This window comes from Carcharodon carcharias, chromosome 13 (genome assembly GCF_017639515.1).
Source record: "Carcharodon carcharias isolate sCarCar2 chromosome 13, sCarCar2.pri, whole genome shotgun sequence".
NCBI classification, from domain to species: Eukaryota; Metazoa; Chordata; class Chondrichthyes; order Lamniformes; family Lamnidae; genus Carcharodon; species Carcharodon carcharias.
In genome coordinates this window covers 3175604-3191112 of record NC_054479.1, presented here as the reverse complement: position 1 = coordinate 3191112, position 15509 = coordinate 3175604, and the positions used below count along the sequence as shown (strand labels likewise).

At 48.4% G+C, this 15509-nt stretch overlaps 1 protein-coding gene across 1 annotated transcript in view; it reads left to right on the top strand.

Annotated features, from left to right (window-relative positions):
• Nucleotides 1-15303, top strand: part of LOC121285653 (RIMS-binding protein 2-like) — a 109565-nt gene extending 94262 nt beyond the window's left edge. Inside the window, exon 17 of the mRNA XM_041202310.1 lies at nucleotides 15109-15303. Within this exon, the coding sequence (XP_041058244.1) occupies nucleotides 15109-15303 (195 nt within the window). The remainder of the gene's footprint in view (nucleotides 1-15108) is intronic.
• Nucleotides 15304-15509: the final 206 nt, after the last annotated feature.

Sequence of the window (15509 nt, the reverse complement as noted above, 5' to 3'; positions counted from 1 at the left end):
GACCTCAAACTGCCGACAACTATTTTTACAACAGCATCATTTTCATTAGCTACTCGCAGCGCACTTACCCTGAAACATTCCTTTCCTTTCAAATTCCAATCACATGACTCTGGGATTAGTCTGCATCTGACTCAAAAATGTAGCTGTAAGGGAATTAAACTAAACTTTGAGGGGAGACGGTGGTATAATTGTCATGTCACTAGACTGGTAATCCAGAGGCTCAGGTTAATCCTCTGGGGACACGGGTTCAAATCCCACCACAGCAGCTGGTGGAATTTAAACTCAATTAATAAAATATGGAATTGAAAACTAGTCTCAGTGACGGTGACCATGAAACCATTGTCAATTATTGTAAAAATCCATCTGGTTCACTAATGCCCGTTAGAGAAGGAAAGCTGCTGTCTTTAGCTAGTCTGGCCTACATGTGACTCCCATAGCAATGTGGCTGACTCTTAGCTGCCCTCTGAAATGGCCCAGCCTGCGCATGTATCAAACCTCTACAAAAAGGAATAAAACTGGACAGACCAACCTGTGTCAACCTATGCACCCAAAACAACAGTGGAAAACCTCCACAGTCCTTATTAATATCATAACAGTCTGATATAGTCATCCTTACGGAATTACACCTTACAGATCATGTCCCAGACACCACCATCACCATTCCTGGGTACTAGCAGGACAGACCCAGCACAGTGGTATACAGTTAGGAGGGAGTTGCCCTGAGAGTCCTCGACATCGACTCCAGACCCCATGAAGTCACCTGGCATCAGGTCAAAGATGGGCATAGAAACCTCTTTTTGGTTACTATCTACCCCCATCACCACCCACACCCTACACCCACCCCAAACCCCCAGATGATGAATCTGTAATTAATAATTAGTAATTAATTAGTAATTAATCAAGTAGTCTTGTGTTGTAGCTTCACCAGGTTGACACCTCATTTTTAGGTATGCCTGGTGCTGCTCCTGGCATGTCCTCCTGTTCTCTTCATTGAACCAGGGTTGATCCTTGGTGGTAATGGTAGAGTGGGAGATAATTAATTAATTAATAATTAATAATAACTCTGCTCATGTTGAACACCATTTTGAAGAAGCACTGAGGGTGACAAGGGTGTTGAATGTACTCTGGGTATCAATAGGAGTGACCACCACACAGTCCTTGTGGAGACCAAGTCCTGTATTCACACTGAGGATACCCTTCATCGTGTTGTGTGGCACTACCACCGCTCTAAATGGGATAGATTTTGAACAGGTCTAGCAGCTCAAAACTGGGCATCCATGAGGTGCTGTGGGCCATCAGTAGCAGCATGATTGTACTCAAACACAATCTGTAACCTCATGGCCCAGCATATCACCCATTCCACCATTACCATCAATAACCTGCTCACTGATGCTCAGTTTGGGATTGGCTCCTGACTTCATTATAGCTTTGGGCCAAACATGGATGAAAGAAGTGGGCTCCAGAGGTGAGTTGAGAGTGATTGCCCTTGACATCAAGGCAGCATTTGACCAAGTGTGACATCAAGGAGCCCTAGCAAAACTGGAGTCAATGGGAATCAGGGAGAAAGCTCTCCACTGGTTGGAGTCATACCTAGCACCAAGGAAGATGGTTGTGGTTGTTGGAGGTCAGTCATCTCAGCTCCAGGACATCACTGCAGGAGTTCCTCAGAGTAGTGTCCTCGGCCCAACCATCTTCAGCTGCTTCATCAATGACCTTCCTTCCATCATAAGGTCAGAAGTGAGGATGTTCGCTGATGATTGCACAATTTTCAGCACCATTCGCAACTCCTCAGATAGTGAATCAGTCCATGTGCAAAAACAGCAAGACCTGGACAACATTCAGCCATGATAAGTGGCAAGTAACATTTGTGCCACACAAGTGCCAGGCAGTGATTTTTTTTAGTTCATTCATGGGATGTGGGCTTCGCTGGCTAGACCAGCATTTATTGCCCATCCCTAGTTACCCTTGAGAAGGTGGGGGTGAGCTGCCTTCTTGAACCGCTGCAGTCCATGTGGTGTAGATACACCCACAGTGCTGTTAGGAAGGGAGTTCCAGGATTTTGACCCAGCGACAGTGAAGGAACGGCGATATATTTCCAAGTCAGGATGGTGAGTGACTTGGAGGGGAACTTCCAGGCGGTGGTGTTCCCATCTGTTTGCTGCCCTCTAGGGGTGGTAGTGGTCGTGGGTTTGGAAGGTGCTGTTGAAGGAGCCTTGGTGAATTCCTGCAGTGCATCTTGTAGATGGTACATGCTGCTGCTACTGTGTGTCGGTGGTGGAGGGAGTGACTGTTTGTGGATGTGGTGCCAATCAAGTGGGCTGCTTTGTCCTGGATGGTGTCAAATGTCTTGAGTGTTGTGGGAGCTGCACTCATCCAGGCAAGTATTCTATCACACTCCTGACTTGGTGCAAATGTGGGATGATTCCACCGAAGTGCAGTAATGAGCGAGAGAAAGAACGTTTTACCCACTGGCCACAATGGATTCCCGGGAAACATGGCGTTTCGATGGTGGGCAGGTTCTCATTTGCCCACCACGCTGTCATCTCATCGCTTCCTCTTGCCAGGCCTATGTTTAAAGTGCAGCCGCACGCACACCTCTCAGTGCTTCCAGCCCAGGGCTGCTGCACAGAGACATGGGAGTGACCAGCCCATCTGACTCACCTCTTCCTGTGACCTCCACAGCTCCAGCTCCACAAGCTGAGGAAGGTGACACTGCTACACAGCAGGACATGGCCCCAAAGGGCAAGAAGACTGCACCTCCCTGCCCACCGATTCAGTGACGTGTCCCTCGAGCGCCTTTTGGACGCTGTGGCGGCCACTGTGATGTCCATTGCCCCCTCTCTGGCTGCAGGAGGGGCAGTAACATCACCAATCCAGCTTGGGAGGCGTTGGCAGCAGTGGTCAGAGCCAACTCCCTGCAAAAGAGGACAGCCACCCAGTGCCGCAAGAGGGTGAATGGTCTCCTCCGTCCTGTGAGGGTAAGTCACTCTTCTCATCACTCCCAACTCACACACTCACAAACCCACCACACACCCACAGGGCCCTCACTCACTGCCAGTGCAAGGAACATCACCATTCACTCTCTCATATGCACCATCATTGTCCTCATCCTGTCCATGGGATCACTCACTACTCACACAGACCAGGCATCCTTCTCATCTGGTCTGGCAGGCAAACTGCTTACACTCTCTCCATCTGTATTCATGCAGGACAAGCTGTCACACAACAAGAGGGAGAGGTTGCAGACCCAGTGGAGGAATACCTGACATCAAGGTCCTCACAGACTTTGAAAACAGAGCCATCCACTGGCCGGCGATGATCTGGACCATTCCTGTGCTGACAGCGAGGTTGGCAGTGCTCAACTGAGTGGGGATCCAGCAGTGCAACATCCATCAGACAACCATGCTGTGAGTCAGTTCCCCTGTTCCGCAGTCCCCTGCCAGACACCAATTATCTCTCCTTGCTTTCACAGGAACATCTGGGAAGCAGCCGAGGGAGTCAAAAACCCAGGTCCTCAACTCAAGCCTCGAAGATACATCACAAGAGGAATCTGCTGAAACCCCAATTGAAGTCCTATCACAGCATCACTCACACCCTCCACCAGTGCAGAGACACACACCTCAGTGGGACCTAGCTTTAGAATAGCCTCGGGATCACAATCTGGTGAGCACATCGCACCGTCTGATCCACAGCTGGTGGAGGCAGGGACTTCCCAGGTCCCCGGCACCCGAAGGACAGGAGGCCAGAACGTTGCTGAGTCCGAGTCAGATGATGAGCCTCTGGACTCGGTCATGTCACAGTTGCTGGAGCTGCAAAGGCAAGCTGGGGAACATCAAGAAGGGATGTCCACTGCACTCCTCAGATTGCAAGGCACGATGGAGGAGTTCGTCCACCTTCAGGCTGAGGTGATAGCGCCGGCATTGCCAACGCACCGAGGTCAATACTGGTAGGATGGCAGCCGCCATGAAGACCTTGGTCCAGGACATCAATCCTGCACTGCTGTACGGGCTTAACTCCATCGCTGATGCCTGCAGTTAGCTTCCAACAACGTGTATGTGAGAGGGGTGCTGGGCAGCTGGATCTCACTCCAGTTTCTCCTGCTCTGCAGATGGAGTCAGCCAGGGACCCTCAGGCACCCGTAGGGAGGAGGATCAGCAGGCGCACAGTCTGGGGCCATCCACCTAGGTGACTCTGGGAGTGACCGGCCCATCTGACTCCCCTCTCCGTGTGACCTCCACAGCTCCAGCTCCACAGGCCGAGGAGAGTGCCACTGCCACACAGCAGGTCCCTGAAGGCAGGCCGGAGCCCTCCAAGTCTCGGCCCTCCAGAGGACGCCTGCCAAAGTCATCACAGGCAGGGTGTTGCAGTCAGCAGGCTGCCTCCACCTCTGGTGTGGATATCCAGGGAGCACCAAGACATAGCTTCAGGATTAGGACAGTTAAGGAGAATTAGTTACACAGCCTGGCAACGGGTGTTAATCACTTATACATAATGTTCACTATTGTCAATAAACTCCCAAGAATATCTCCCTGCCTGTGGCTCCTTGTTCTGATGAGCAGTGTTCTTGTCACTCAGATGTGAAACCTTCCTGCACAAGATAAAAGCAGGTGTCTCAGTCCAGGGCCTCTTCCCTGTGTCTGTGCAGCCTTCAGACCACAGTGATGGTCCAGCCTCACACTCCCTGGAAACATTACTGATGCCTGCACCTCGGCGCTGCTGGTCATTGCTGCCAGAATGTAGTGGGCAGGTTCTACAGAGTTCCCTCATTCTCTCTGTGTGCTCCCAGCATCTTTAAGGTGGGGCTGGCCCCCATCGCACCAGCATCTGTGACCAGTAACATTGTGAAGTGAAGGGTACAGGTGCTGAAGGCTGACAAAGTATCAGATGCTTTAAAGTTTCATGGCTGCGTCTCTAGGATATGACCTTGATCACAGAGCGCAAGCGAGCTGCCCTTGGCCAGACAGGAGTCAGACATTCTCAGAGGCTGTGTGAAGATCTATGGAGTGTCCTCACTGCAAGTTGTCATCATCCTCCTGTGATCGAGTGAGTATTAGGGCCTCCACTGCGTCTCCATGACAGGAGCATTCTCACAGAGAGTATTCACGCTGCCAAATTAGAGTCAAACATTCACAGATGCGATGTGAGGATCTATGGTGTCTCCATCATCATCCTCCACAAATCTGGCAGCTATGGGGCCTCCCGAGTGTGCCTGCCTCATCTGGGCAGTGCGAGGGCCTCATCTCTCTCATTGTTACCTTCGAGACCTCCTCATCCTCATCACCATTTACATCCTCCTTATCCGGGGAGACCTCCAGCTCCTCCATCTCCCCCTCAGCCAGCTCCTCTCCCTGTTGCAGTGCCAGGTTGTAAAGGGTACAGCAGACGATGATGATGTGTGACACCCTCTGTGGACTGTATTGCTGGGCTCCACCAGACCGGTCCAGGCACCGGAACCTCATCTTCAGCATCCCGATGGTCTGCTCCACCAAGTTGCGAATTGCTGCATGAGCCTCATTATAGCGTCGCTCTGCTGCAGTCTGAGGCCCCCACATGGGTGTCATCAGTCACGGCCTCTGTGTGTAGCCCTTGTCCCTGTGGAGCCAACCCTGCAGCTTCTGTGGACCCTGGAAGATGTCAGGGATCTGTGAGTGACTCAGGATGTAGGAGTCATGGACACTCCCTGGGAACCGTGCGCAGACCTGCAGGATGTGTTTGTGGTGGTCACACACCAGCTGCAGGTTCAGTGAGTGGAAGCCCCTGGGGTTGACCTAGTTGACCGTGTGTTGATGGAGATCTGAGCACCACGTGAGTGCAGTCGATGTCACCCTGCACCCTGTGGGAAGCCTGAGATCTGGGTGAATCCAATCGCTCTTGTATCCTAAGATAAAACCAAAATAACTGTGTTCCTCTCTGCAGATGCTGCCAGACCTGCTGAGTTTTTCCAGGTATTTTTCTTTTCACTCTTGTATCCTGGCTGTCCCGGTTCCGTGTGCCCTCGTGAAGATGGTGCCCGTGACCTCATGGGTGCATTTGTGGGTGGAGGATTGTGATATCCCACAGAGGTCACCTGTGGAGCCCTGAAAGGAGCCACTGGTGTAGAAATTGAGCACCACGGTCACTTTCACAGCCCCTGGCAGTGGATGCCCTCCATGTCCCTGTGGCCCCAAATCCTGCAGCAGCTGGCAGATGTGGGCGACCAGTTCCCTAGACATGCGCAGTCTATGGTGACACTGGTTCTCAGTCATCTGCAGTAATGAAAGGCAGTGTCTATAGATCCTGGGTGTCGCTAGGCGCTGACCAGCCCCCAGCTCGCTCTTTGACGGTGTGTGCGAGAGCTCAGCTGCCCCTTCTTCCTGAGGGTGCTGCTCCTCCCTCTGCCCAGCCAAGAGCCTCCGACGCTCTCTCCTCCTTCATCTCTGCTCTTTGTACACCACAGGCCTACAGCTAGATCATCAGGCTCCATGCTCCTGATGTTCTCCTCTTGCAGGGTGAGAGAGAGAGACGTGTGGGTTAGTTTGGGTGCACTGAGTACCTGTCTTTGTTAAGTTTGAGGCCCCTTAACCCATCCCGGAGAGTGCTGACCACCACTGGGATGGCCAGTGTGTAGTGCACTCATTGGCTGCCCGAGACCCCACCCACCTCCACCCCACTCCACCTGACCGATTGGCAGCAGCTTTGCCCATTGGACTGCAAGTTGTGCTCTCAGCTCAGACACAGACATTCTCCTAACCCACACTGCAAGGCTGCACTGTTAGCTTGAACCATGGGGGAGACTAGTCCAAACCAGAATGATGACATTACAAGGGGCTGTGAGCGCCTCCACCAGTGACCGCTCCATGACCAGCTTCAGCAAGGGGACTGTACAACTTGCCCAGTCATCCAATTGTTCTGCAGTCCACTAAAACGCTCATTAGCTGGCAGTCTGTGCCCGAGAGGTGAAAAGCTCTGGAGCATTTGGTGGCACTTTCATGCCTCTGTGTTGCTTGAATGGGCAGATGAGCTAGAGGCCCAACTCCGCACATGTCAGTGAGGCTGCGTCTGAACTGTCTCAGCTCTGAAGGAATGGTCACTTTATACAAGGTGTCCCTAATGCGTGGCCGCTTCCCTCCCCCCCACCCTGACCCCCGCATGTGTTTGTGCACCACCATCAGACCGCGCTGACTTGCCCCCCTCAACTTGCCCCAATCCCAGCGGAGACCTTGCCTCCCAGCCCCCCACAAATCCCCTCAGAAGCAGGGCAGCTGCTGCCCTGACACTGCACTGTCAGCCACCGGGAAAAGGCGACTCGTCTGTGTGCTCGCCTGAATGCGCGTCACCTCAACCCGGAGGTCCAACAGGCGACCCTCACGAGCGCCGCACTACGTTAGTGTGCACTCGCCTCCGAGCTTCCCTCGAAGTTCAGCTCGCCGGCTGCACACCTCATGAATGCTGTTGCCACGCCAACATGCTCGGATGATCCAATGTGGGGGGGATGATTCCTGCAAGCTGGGCTTATATATAATGAGATGCAGATGTATCACAATGAAGTTCCCAATGCCCGGTAGTGGGAAACACAGCGCGTCATTGACAGGCAGAGAGGACAATTACAAACGTATTTCACGATGGCTTAAAACCAAGTTTTGTCCTCCCCGCCATATTGTCCGCTCACACCCACCATGACACCTGATGCCAGCGTTGTGGGGGGTGGGGGTGGTGGTGGGGGGGGTGCACAGAAATTTCCATCCAATCTCTTGTAGATTGTGGAGAGGCTTTTGGGAGTCAGGAGATGAATTACATCTCCAACAAGAAAGAATCTAACCATCTCCCCTTTGATATTCAATGTTGTTACCATCGCTGAATCCTCCGCTATCAGAATCCTGGGGGGTTGCCATTAAGCAGAAGCTGAACTGGACCAACCACATAAATACTGTGGTTACAAGAGCAGGTCAGAGGCTGGGAATTCTGCAGTGAGTAACTCACCTCCTGACTCCCCTCAGTTCAGTGTTTTAGAGAGACAGTTTCACTCAACTCCTCCCTTCCTGTGAGACAATTGAATTAGCTTCAGCGCTGGCACTAATCTGGGTCTCTGCTTTTTGTGGCTGCCTCCTGTGATGTGAACTATGCTGGATCCTTAAAGGAATTCAGGATGTTTAGAAAGGGAAATGTGAAGATGTTAGGAAGAGGCCAAAAGATGCAGAAATGGATTTGGGGGCTGGGGGTGGAGAGTAGGACATTACACACAGGCCAGCAATAGGCTGTGAATCTATTTTAAAATTGTTAGGTTACAAGTTGGTGTCAATGTACACGTGGCTTTGCTGTGATACAGGATGAGATATTTTTAATATTGACGCATCGTAATATTTTAATCAGGTATTAATGAGGCACTGTATTGCATTTATTTTGATGTGGCTAAATGTTGGTGGTTTTGATGTTATTGCAGTGACAGGAGGTCGTTTTAACTCCTAGCATTTTGTAAAATTCTCACTCAGCTGAATGTAAGGAGTAAAATTCACAATTTTTGTTTAGTGGGGTCACTGCAATATTTGCTTTGTGTCCTATTGCTGGTTTATACATCCCCTTCCTTGCACTCTCACCTTTTCACAGCATCTGAATCAATCGACAAATTATTTTGCTTTCAGACATTTAGTTCATCGAATGCGTGTAATCTCCCTCAGAAAGAGGGAATATTTTCTGCAAATTTAAGATTGGTATAATTGTAACTTTTTTGGATGAAAGTTCAGTTCAGTCACCTCTGCTGTGCTTGGTAGCAGATTTTCTAATTAACCCCAGACTAACGCCTGAAGTAAGACAACTACACACAGGAATGAGCGAGTTTGGAGGTTAGGTGTGCCAAATTCATCAGTAGGAAATTAGGAGTGTGTATAAGAACGGACAGATAAAGATAATTTATCTGCCAAGCCTGTACTACACACCAAGACCGGTGTTTAACGGAGGCGATGGACGTCTCACCCTTTGGCAAGAGAGCCAGCGAGACTCCCTCGTCGCTTCTTTATCAGAAGCTCCCCCTTGTTAAGTGTCAATCAGGCACTTGACAGGCCTTCCCCGGGAGGCAGAAGTCCCACCCACTGCCAGCTGCCAGCCAACCAGAGGCCGGCAACTCTTCATTGCTCAGCAGTGCCACTGGAGGGGCAGTGACTGCCGCCGGTACTGCACTGACCTGAGGCGCCGGGATCTCCAATGGACCCAGGCACAGGTGATTGATGGCACAGTGTGTGTCACAGGACAGTGAGGGGTTGGTGGCAGCAAGGGCAAGGGGGGATGGTTCTCAGTGATCCTCCGAGGCCGGGTCCCTTGATCAGGCACTGAACGCCTTTGAAGGAGGGATCCCCTAGAAGCCCGCAAGCAAACACGCCAGAGTTTTGCTTCGTTTCGCCCCCTGCATGGCGAACCCTGCCTGCTGCTGAGTTAGTACCAGTTGCCGCAGGATGAGGCACTTAAACGGGCATCGGATTTCCACTTAAAGACCTCAGATGGTGGGACAGGGATCCCATCCATGGGCCTTCCAGCTGCAGACTGACTCGGGGTGGAGGTGAGAAAGCAGTGGGGTCCCCACCCCACAAGACTCCTGCCCAATTAAATACCTCCTGCCATCAAACTCACCATGGGGAGGGCATTAAACTCCACTCCATATTTGTACCATCACCCCTGCTCCCCACCTCAGCCCACGATTTCCTGGGAGAGGCAGAAGATCAGAGCAGAATCACTTAGACAAATCAGGGAGAATTCCCTTCTCCTCCTTTCGAAAGCCGATCAAGCGAGCTCTGATTGATCCAGTGACTGACATCACCAGCCTGAGTCAACCCATCCACTGCCTGTAACCACCAGGGATCTTCCACTCAGTTCTTGCAATGGCATGAAATTCATGCAGAAATGAATTACTAATCCATCCTTAATCTGGACATAATGACATTACTGAAGGAGAAAAGGGAACAATTGTAATGTTGTGCAATCCCGATTTCCTTTGCTGCACCATCAATGACCTGCCTTCACTTGCTGAGGTCCAAAGCTCTGGAATTGTCTCCCGAAACCCCTCTGCCACTCTACCTTACTTACCTCCTCTGCATCTCCAAAGAAGCCTTTGGTCCAGCTGCCCTAACCCTAACCCTAACCATAACCCTCTCACTAACCCTAACCCTAACCCTAACCCTATCCCTCAACCTAACCCTAACCCTAACCATCTCCCTAACCCTAACCCTAACCCTAACCCTAACCCTAACCCTAATGCTGCTCTAAACCTAACCCTAACCCTAACCCCTAACCCTAACCCCTAACCCTAACCCTAACCCCTAACCCTAACCCGAACCCTAACCCTAACCCTAACCCTAACCCTCTCCCTAACGCTAACCCTAACCCAAACCCAAACCCCTAACCCTAACCCCTAACCCTAACCCTAACCCTAATGCCTTTGGTCCAGCTGCCCTAAACCTAACCCTAACCCTAACCCTAACCCTAACCCTAATGCTGCCCTAACCCTAACCCTAACCCTACCCCTAACCCTAATGCCGCCCTAACCCTAACCCTAACCCTAACCATAACCCTAACCCTAATGCTGCCCTAACCCTAACCCTAACCCTAACCATAATGCTGCCCTAACCCTAACCCTAACCCTAATGCTGCCCTAACCCTAACCCTAACCCAAATCCTAATGCTGCCCTAACCCTAACCCTAACCCTAACCCTAACCATAACCCTAACCATAACCATAACCTTAACCACTAACCCTAACCCTAACCCTAACCATAACCCTAACCCTAACCCTAACCATAACCCTAACCACTAACCCTAACCCTAACCCCTAACCCTAACCCCTAACTCTAACCCTAACCATAACCCTAACCCTAACCATAACCCTAACCCTAACCCCTAACCCTAACCCTAACCCTCTCCCTAACCCTAACCCTAACCCTCTCCCTAACCCTAACCCTAACCCTAACCCTAATCCCTAACCCTAACCCTAACCCTCTCCCTAACCCTAACCCTAATCCCTAACCCTAACCCTAACCCTAACCCTCTCCCTATGTGGCTTGGTGTCAAATTTTGTTAATTGCTTCTGTGAAGTGCTTGGTCTGTGTTGCTATGTTGAAGGTGCTATATAAATGCATGTGTTGTTGTTGTGGCATTTTGGGGTTTTTTTTCCCTTCCAACTCGCTTCAGTCTGAAAGTCCTGTTTAAGCAGAGCTGTTTGTGGATGAGTTCAGTGCTTTATATGTTTTTTATCTTTGTATGCTTGCATTTATTACACTCAGCAGCATTATTTGACATAATCATTCAACCACTGATCTGATTTCAGAGGTGTAAAAGTATACATAATTAACAAAAGATGGAGCAGATCTGTGCACTCCCCATCTACTGATGAGCAGAGTGTTGGAGCAGTGGCGGATGTGTCCTGATGACTGAGAGTCTTTCATTGCTCATCAATGTGGAACAGGGACTTTGTCTCCAGAATAATCCCGTCATCTGGTGCAGTTTCTTCAAAAACTGAATCACAAATAAATCCGAAACACTGCTTTCCCGAGAATATCCACATTCTCATCACGATTATTTATACAATCTGGTCAGTGTAGTTCAGAGTACTTCATTATACATAAGGAAGGAAGGACAAGGAGGCCACCTATTCCTTGGAAAATACATTTGTAAATGGGGTAAAGGAGCGGAGGGGGATTCGAGAATACAAATATATGAATCACTGAAGGTAGACACCGGCCATTACAAAAAGCACGGAGGTTAATTTCTAGACGGACAGAATTGAAATGGAGATAAGTTATGTTAAACTTGTATTGAACCTTGTTTAGACCACACCAGTGGACAGTTCTGGTGCCCATATTATAAACATAAAAACATAGAAATTAAGAGTAGGAGTAGGTCACTCAGCCCTTTGAGCCTGCTCCATCATTCAATATGATCATGGCTGATCCTTTAACTCAACACCGTACTCCTGCTCTCTCTGCATACCCCTTGACGCCTTTACAGTCCAGAAATCTATCTCCTCCTTAAATATATTCAGGGATTTGGCCTCCACAGCCTCTGAGGTAGAGAATTCCACAGGTTCACCACCCTCTGAAGAAGTTTCTCCTCATCTCAGTCCTAAATGGTCTACCCCGTATCCTGAGACTGTGACCCCTTGTTCTAGACCCCCAGCCAGAGGAAATATCATCCCTGCATCCAGAATTTTATACATTTCAATGAGATCCCCTCTCATTCTTCTGAACTCTAGTGAATACAGGCCTAGTTGAACCAATCCCGCCTCATACGACAATCCTGCCATCCCAGGAATCAGTCTGGTGAACCTTCGCTGCACTGTCTCTATGGAAAGTATATCCTTTCTTAGGTAAGGAGACCAAAACTGAGCACAATACTCCAGGTGTGGTCTCACCAAGGCCCTGTATAGCTGCAGAAAGACATCCTTGCTCCTGTACTCCTCTCGCAATGAAGGCCGACATACCATTTGCCTTCCTAACTGCTTGCTGCACCTGCATGCTTGCTTTCAGTGACTGGTGTACAAGGACACCCAGGTCCCTTTGTACATCAACATTCCCCTATCTATCACCATTTAAATAATACTCTGCCATCCTGGTTTTTCCTACCAAAGTGGATAACTACACACTTTAAACTGCATCTGCCGTGTATTTGCCCACTCACTGGGCACGAAGAAGGTGCAAACAAAATGTTCAAGGACAATACCAGAACTGAGAGGTCATAACACCAGGAAAAATTAAACAGGCTTTTCAATAGGGAAAAAACACTTAGGGTGAGACCAGATAGCGGTCTTTAAGATTACAAAAGCATTTGATAGGGTAGAGGTAGAAAAGATGTTTTCACTTGTTGGGGGAGACCAGAACCAAGAGCCACAAATATGAATGGGCAATAGTAAATCCAACAGGGAATTCAGGAGAAACTTCTTGACCCAGAGAGTGATTAGAATGTGAAACTCACTACCGTGAAAAGATGGCTGAAATGAACAACATTTAAGAGGAAGCCAAATAAATACATGGGAGGGAAAGGAGTATAGGGGTATGGTGCTAGGGTTAAATGAAGAAGGGTGCAAAGAGATTTGTGTGCAACACGAGCAACAGCACACCCCCAGTGAGATAGATTGGAGAGGTTAGGACTGTTCTCTTTGGAGAGGAGAAGGCTGAGAGGAGACTTGATAGAGGTTTTCAAAATCCTGAGGGGTCTGGGCAGAGCAGAGAGGGAGAAACTGTTCCTATTGGTGGAAACAATGAGGCACAGATTTAAGATAATTGGCAAAAGAAGCAATGGAGACATGAGGGAAAACTTTTTTTATGTGGCGAGTGGTTAGGATCTGGAATGCACTTGCCTGAGAGTGTAAAGGAGGCAGGGTCAATCAAGGAATTCAAGAGGGAATTGGATTATTATCTGAAAAGGAAGAATGTGCAGGGTTGTGGGGAGTGGCACTAGGTGAATTGCTCCTTCAGAAAACCAACCAGCACAGACATGATGGGCCGAATGGCCTCCTTCTGGGCTGCAATAGTTCTGTGATTTTGTGTAACTAAACATTTCTGAGATTAGATAAGGTACAACTTTAACTCAGCACAGCTTAACTCAGCACAGCTGTTTAACTCAGCACAGTTTAACTCAGCACAGTTTAACTCAGTACAACTTAACTCAGCACAGCTAAACTCAGCACAGTTTAACTCAGCACAGCTTAACTCAGCACAGCTTAACTCAGTACAGTTTAACTCAGCACAGTTTAACTCAGTACAGCTTAACTCAGCACAGTTTAACTCAGCACAGTTTAACTCAGCACAGTTTAACTCAGTACAGTTTAACTCAGCACAGCTTAACTCAGCACAGCTTAACTCAGCACAGTTTAACTCAGCACAGTTTAACTCAGTACAGCTTAACTCCGCACAGTTTAACTCAGCACAGTTTAACTCAGTACAGCTTAACTCCGCACAGCTTAACTCAGCACAGTTTATCACAGCACAGCTTAACTCAGCACAGTTTAACTCAGTATAGCTTAACTCAGTATAGCTTAACTCAGCACAGCTTAACTCAGCACAGCTAAACTCAGCACAGCTAAACTCAGCACAGTATAACTCAGCACAGTTTAACTCAGCACAGCTTAACTCAGCACAGCTAAACTCAGCACAGTATAACTCAGCACAGTTTAACTCAGCACAGCTTAACTCAGTACAGCTTAACTCAGGACAATCACAGATTGTACTTTTGAAAAGATAACATGAAATGTTTTTTTAAGTGTAAATTTCTTTTTAAAATTGCCCAAAATGTAGTACTGAAGCAGCCAGTAAACCTAACAATTTTTAAAACACTGCCATGGGAAAGAAGAAATTCCAGTTGTTTACTGTGTTGGATCTAATATCTAAGTTTGAATGTGGGTATAAATGAAGCTCTCTGGGATTGAGGCTGAATGCTCTGTCTTTGTTTTAAAATGAGTAACAATGTTTGTTGGGTTTTGATTTTTCCATTTCAATATCATCATTGCAATTTTTTCTGTTTTGTTTCTTTCTCATCTGCTGGGAACAGAAGAAGAGTGTTCATTTCACATCTTAATAAACGCACTGTAACCTTCACGTAAGTGAGCAACTGAAGATACCTATAGCAGGAGCTCCCATAGGTCTGATGCAGCTGTGCCAAATTTAGAAATGATTGTGAAAGAAAAACACTCTTCCCCAAAAGCGATCTTGTGAAAATTCTTCACCCATCCTGCACACCAAATTCACCTGAAATATATATTTTTTAAACATCTTCATTTGCCTGAGATCACAAGTTTACTATTTTGCTCAGCTATTTCTGTCACTGTCGCAAACTATTCATTGGGTCTCTTTTTGGTTTGAATAGCAAATGATCCAAGACTTTGGGGAACACTTTTTCTTTCAAGACTTTATGTTTGTTTTCCTCGTAAAGATAAGTAGACTTGTTCAGTTTGAGCTGCTAGATGCATTAGACAAATCTCACCTATGGTATCTTCAGGTGTGTAATATTTCGGTGCTGTAACTTAAGTCAGAGAGTAGTCCTTTTGTGCATTTTAAAATCCGTGTGCAGCTTCTGGTTTTCATTTATCCTTTGACGCAATCCCTTTCTACATTTTAAAAAAAAACTAATCAAATCGTATGATGCACACTAGGTCCCTGGTGAAAACACTCCAAGGAGGGCTCCATCTCCAACTGTACATCCCCACCATCACCATCACCACTCTGGAGCTGCTATAGTAGATGGGCCAGACAGCCATGTCTGGGTCAGAGATATGGCTTCAAAAAAGAAAAAGGGACTGTTATCAAAAGGAAAGAAACTGCTGAGGAAGCTTGGCGGAGTGAAGTGATTCTTGTGTATTCCGAATAATCATGCACTTCCACTGTCTTATTTCCACATGGTGTACTAGCTGCCCTTTACAGCTTTGCCTTAGAGATACACAATGATCATTTTTTAAAACTCATCACCCAGTGGTACAGAAGGTATACGTTGTATGTGGTGTCTGTATTCATCATCCCTCTTCCCACCAAAAGCCATTAGTTCAAAACTGTGAAA